This window comes from Pongo pygmaeus, chromosome 9 (genome assembly GCF_028885625.2).
Source record: "Pongo pygmaeus isolate AG05252 chromosome 9, NHGRI_mPonPyg2-v2.0_pri, whole genome shotgun sequence".
Taxonomy (NCBI): Eukaryota; Metazoa; Chordata; class Mammalia; order Primates; family Hominidae; genus Pongo; species Pongo pygmaeus.
The window spans coordinates 57,845,564-57,851,563 of NC_072382.2; the positions used below are offsets into that span (position 1 = coordinate 57,845,564).

A 6,000-nucleotide genomic window follows, 5' to 3' on the forward strand; every position below is an offset into this window, starting at 1 on the left:
GTGACAAAATCATGCAGGACCTTGAAAGCTGGTAGAAGAATTTAGTTATCAGTAGAGACCCTTTTAGACTAAACTATTTGGTGCAAAAATTGTGTAATGAAAGTGGAGCTTTCTAGAGATCATTTCTGATGTCATACATGAGAAGGCTGGAGACAGAAGGCCAGCTAGGAAGCTGTTGGAGTAATTCAGATATGAGTGGATTGGTGATTAGTAGGGCAGCAAAAGGAGCACATCCAGTGGGCATTTCAAAGGAAAATGCGGTGGGACATGCTGATATTGGATATAGCAAATGAAGGAGGAGGAAGAGTCAAGGAAGACTTCCAAGGTTTGCATATTTGGGGAAGAAATATGCTAGGTTTGTATTGAATTTTAAAGTGTATAAAGTGAATAAAGCTTAAATGCCTTATAATTGGAGCTTGGCCTCCAATGTCAGCATTTGCTGCTAGTTTTTTTTTTCCCCCCCCTAGATCAGGGTCATCTAATAGAACTTTCTGTGATAGTGGAGATATATTCTACTGAACTGTCCAATGGTGGCCACTAGCCACATGTAGCCACTGACTACTTGAAATGTGAATATGTTAACTGAAAAACTGACTTTCAGATGTTATTTACTTTTAATTAATTTAAATTGAAATAGCCACATGTGACTGTGTCTACTGTTTTGGGCAGCACAGCTCCAGATAAATTCATGGCCTTTTATTCCTTTCTTCAACTTTGGTCTCTTTAAAGTTTCTGGCCTGGATATCTAATTCTCTGTTTGGAGCTGGAGAGAAGAAGAGAGGCCTTCATCAATATTATGTATCTGAATGATATGAGCCTGATGGAAGGGGACAATGGTATGTCAATCCTAACTGGTTACTCTTGGTTGTCAGTTTTTAGAAGTTACTCCAGACCTCTCAACAAAAAAATTTGGTGAACCTTTCAATGATCATGTATTTAATATATGATTCTACTTAGTTGTCACATTTGTGGAGTTTTTGTTTTTGTTTTTTACCTATAGCCCTTGATATGTTATGAAATCACAATTAAGAATAAACTACAGGCAACTTTTCTATTTCATGAGTGCCTACTATGTGTTAGGCCCTATACTATGTGCTTTCCATATGTTGTTTTAAATGAGAGAACAAACTCTGGGGATAGTTACTATTATTTCCACTTTCCAGATAACAGAGGTACAGAAGGGACAGTTAATTGGCCCAAAGTCACACAGCTACTAATAGTAAATGCTGGAGCTGGGGTTCGGACCAAGGACTTCCTCCAAAATTTGTGCTTAGGCTCTTTTTTTTTTTTTTTTTTTTTTTAATTTCCCATTAATTAAAGAAGATTCTGGCCAGGCGCAGTGGCTCACGCTTGTAATTCCAGCACTTTCAGAGGCCGAGGTGGGCAGATCACCTGAGGTCAGGAGTTTGAGACCAGCCTGGCCAACATGGTGAAACCCCGTCTCTACTAAAAATACAAAAAATAACTGGGCATGGTGGCTCATGCTTGTAATCCCAGCTACTTGAGAGGCTGAGGCAGGAGAATTGCTTGAACCTGGGAGGCGGAGGTTGCAGTGAGCTGAGATTACACCACTGCACTCCAGCCTGGGCAACAGAGCAAGACTTGGTCTCAAAACAAAAAGGAAAAGAAAAATTCCTTGAATTCATCAAGTTCTTTCCTGTGTCACATTGTCTTCCATGTTTCCTTTATCAGAAATGCAGGCCCCTTATTTCTGATGGCTCCTACTCCAAGTTTTCACATTATGTGGGCCCCATGCATATGTCCTCTAAGCTTGTCTCGTCTTTTAGCTTTCTGCTTCAATGTCACTTCCTCATAGAGCCCTTCTCAGATCTTCCAGGCAGAATCAGCCACTCTCTCTGATGCTTCCTTGTTCTTTTTTTTCGTAGTGCTTAGCATACTTTATAAGTATATATTTACTTACGTGTTTAAGTTTTGTCTCTTATACTAGACTGTAGGCTCCACAAGAGTACAGGGATTGTGTCTCTTCCGTTCTTCATTACATATCCAGTGCCTAGCATAGGATATGCCCTGGGTAGTTACTGAGTGTTTGAAAGAATTCTGAAGCTGCCCTGGTGTGGTAGCTCATGCCTGTAATCCCAGCACTTTGGGAGGCTGTGGTGGGAGGTTTGCTTGAGCTCAGGAGTTGAAGACCAGCCTGGGCAACATGGTAGTGAGACCCTGTCTGTCTTTAAAAAGAAAAGAAAAAAATCAAAGTTAATTTTGTGGCTTCTCTTTCTCATGAACAATTTATACAACAAATTTTCAGAAAACAACTTGTGTTAGGGTGATGAGATTGTGTTCTTGAATATTTTTATGTTTTGGCATTAAACATTTTCACAGTTTTTACCATCTCCTGCATCCAGTCAGCGTGCTAAGAGTGGTCAAACTGACGTTTCCCTGTGTGCGTGTAGGTTGGATCCCAGAGACCGTGGAGGAATGGAAGCTTCTCCTTCATCTCATACAGAGCAAGAGCACGAGGCCAGCCCCCCAGGAGTCACTAAATGGGAGCCTCAGTGATGGGCCTTCCCCCATCAATGTGGAGAATGTGGCACTTCTGTTAGCTAAGGCCATGGGCCCAGATCGGGCTTGGTCACTGCTACAGGAATGTGGTCTAGCCCTTGAGTTGTCAGAGAAGTTTACCAGAACCTGCGATATCCTGAGGATTGCTGAGAAAAGGCAGAGGTAATACCAGTTTGTCCTACCCTCTGCATAGTGCTTGGAGAAGGTAGAAGGCCACAGACTTTCAGAGGTAGATGTGGAGATCATTTAGTCCCGACCCATCACTAACATGAGGAGACTGAGACTGATCTGGTAATTAAGGGAAGAGGCTAAAGTAATATTTCATTCACAGTCATGACCAAGATGCTGTTCAGATTAACCTGAATAATCTGATATGTCCTTGATTCTTTAAAAATATTACTGGTACCAGGCTGGTCGTGGTGGTTCACGCCTGTAATCCTAGCTCTTTGTGAGGCCGAGGTGGGCAGATCATGAGGTCAAGAGATTGAGACCATCCTGGCCAACATGGTGAAACCCCATCTCTACTAAAAAAAAAGAGTATAAAAATTAGCTGGGCGTGGAGGCGCGTGCCTATAGTCCCAGCTACTTGGGAGGCTGAGGCAGGAGAATTGCTTGAACTCAGAAGGTGGAGGTTGCAGTGAGCCGAGAACATGACACTGTACTCTAGCCTGGTGACAGAGCGAGACTCCATCTCAAAAAAAAAACAAAAAAACAAAAAAAACTGGTATCTGGCTGGGTACGGTGGCTTATGACTATAATCCCAGTACTTGGGGAGGCCGAGGCAGGTGGATAACCTGAGGTCAGGAGTTCGAGACCAGCCTGACCAATATGGTGAAACCCTGTCTCTACTAAAAAGAAAATACAAAAAAAATTAACTGGACATGGTGGCAGACACTTGTAAATCCCAGCTACTCGGGAAGCTGAGGCAGGTGGATAACCTGAGGTCAGGAGTTCGAGACCAGCCTGACCAATATGGTGAAACCCTGTCTACTAAAAAGAAAATACAAAAAAAATTAACTGGACATGGTGGCAGACACTTGTAAATCTCAGCTACTCGGGAAGCTGAGGCAGGAGAATCGCTTGAACTCAGCAGGCGGAGATTGCAGTGAGCCAAGATCACGCCATTGCACTCCACCCTGGGCAACAAGAGCAAAACTGAAGAAAAAAAAAAAATTACTAGTACCAGATACCTAATGTCTCAGTAATTTTTTTTTGTGGTATAATACACATAAAATTTATCATCTTAACAATTTAAAAATGTTCAGCTCAGTGGTATTAAGTTATTCACATTGTTTTGCATCCAGTCTCTAGAACTTTTTCATTTTGCAAAACTGAAACTCCACACCCATTAAACAGCAACTTATTTCCTCTACCTAGCCCCTGGCAACCACAGTTCTACTTTCTGTTTTTATTAATTTTACTATTCTAAATACCTCATCTCAGTGGAATTAATACATTTGTCATTTTGTGACCGGCCTGTTTCACTGAGCATAGCGTCCTAAAGGTTTATCCACGTTGTAGCATGTGTCAGGATTTCCTTTCTACTTAAGGCTGAATAATATTCTGTTGTATATATATGCCACCTTTTGTTTATCCATTCATCTGTTGACAGACACTTGAATTGCTTCCACTTTCTGGCTATTGTGAATAACACTGCTATGAATATGAGTATACAAATATGTCTTCCAGACACTGCTTTCAGTTCTTTTGGGTATATACCTGAAAGTGGAATTCTGGAATCATATGGTAATTCTATTTTTAATTTTTTGAGGAACCACCATACTGTTCTGTAGAGACTGCACCATTTTACTTTCCTGCCAGCAGTGCACAAAGGTTCCAATTTCTCCATGTGCTAGCCCCACATTTGTCATTTTCTGTTGTTTTTTGTTAAACAGTAGCTATCCCAGTGGGTGTCAGGTACTATATATCTCATTGTGGTTTCGATTTGCATTTTTCTAGTGATTAGAGATGTTGAGCATTTTTTCATATGCTTATTGACCATTTATATAATTGTCTTTGAAGAAATACCTATTCAAGTCCTTTGCCTATGTTGAATCAGGTTGGGTGTTTTTGTTGTTCTTGCTGTAAGAGTTCTCCGATATTCTGGATATTAACCCCTTATCAGATATATGATTTGCAAATATTTTCTTCCATTCTGTAGGTTGCCTTTTCACTCTGTGCATTGTGTCTTTTGATGCACAGAATCAGTCAACTTTTTGAATCCTCTGAAACTCTAGTTTTTAAGTTTTCTGTGAAGAATGAACAATGACAACTAAATTTGCTTGTTTCTTTTCTTTGGGATTTCAGGGCCTTGATACAAAGCATGCTTGAAAAATGTGATCGATTTCTCTGGTCCCAGCAGGCCTAGTGGGAGAAGATTCAGCAGGATGTCACGACATTTTGAGAAAAACTAAATCATGCTCCTGAACCTTCTGAATGCATTTGTTATTGAAGGAAAGACACCACCCACAAATCCTGCCATCTTATTGGGGCTACTTTTGTCAGTGTCTGTACCCTTGGCATCGGCATCTGTGACTCTTTATCCATGACCTCAGTGTTTCTTAACCAAAGTTGTACTCAGCATTTCTTAACCAAAGTTGAATTTTGAAGAGTCAGTCCTTGTTTGCTGGAATTAGAATGCTAATGTCCTAGTATTATTCCAAACTATAGTATTATATTGCTTGTTGCTAGTGGATTAGAGAGATTCTTTTCTTACTGTGGCTTCCATGTTGGGAGCAGAAGCTTTTCATCCTGGTCACATGAAGACAGATAGTATTATTGACTGGAGTTGAATTATTTTTATATCTTGTCTGGCACAATATGGAAATTACTGAAATAAGACCATGTATAATGGAATTAACACCCAAAATAAGTAGAACACTGAAGATTTGAATTTGATATTTAAGTAAAATGGGACTGGGTGCAGTGGCTTAGGCTTGTAATCCCAACCCTTTGGAAGGTAAAGATGGGAGGATCACTTGAGGCCAGGAGTTCAAGACCAGCCTGGGCAACATAGAATGCATCTCTACAAAAAATAAAAAAAATTAGCTAGGCATAGTACCTGAGGCCAGGAGGTCCAGGCCGCAATGAGTTGTGTTTGTGCCATTGCACACCTGTCTGGGTGACAGGGAGAGACCCTGTCTCAAAAACAAATTAAATAATATGTCTTCATATATAAATTAAGCTAATTAAAAATATTTTTCCCTGTATTTATTTAATATTTTCTAATCTGAACCTATATACAGTTGACTAATTCATTCTTAGAAATGTGTTATCTGTAATCTTTCCTAAACAGAGTAACCCACAAGAATCATGCACTTTTTAAAATTATTTCTAAGAAGCCATAACAAAGCTGTGTACTAATAAAGACTGCAGCAAGCACTTGTGTTATTTAAATTATGTAAGTAGATTGTCATTTGTCAGGCTCCTGTACGTTTACATAGCATGTTATATTAATAATAAATGTAAAGTATGACTAAA

General features: G+C 40.0%; 1 protein-coding gene across 8 annotated transcripts in view; it reads left to right on the plus strand.

Moving 5' to 3' along the window:
- The window catches only part of HPS5 (HPS5 biogenesis of lysosomal organelles complex 2 subunit 2), a 44,021-nt gene extending 38,021 nt beyond the window's left edge, over positions 1-6,000 (plus strand). For all 8 annotated transcript variants that reach the window (XM_054437796.2, XM_063671092.1, XM_063671091.1 and 5 more), the window contains 3 exons: positions 730-836; positions 2,412-2,682; positions 4,828-6,000. In XM_054437796.2, the coding sequence (XP_054293771.2) occupies positions 730-836; positions 2,412-2,682; positions 4,828-4,888 (439 nt within the window). In that variant the 3' untranslated portion in view covers positions 4,889-6,000. The remainder of the gene's footprint in view (positions 1-729; positions 837-2,411; positions 2,683-4,827) is intronic.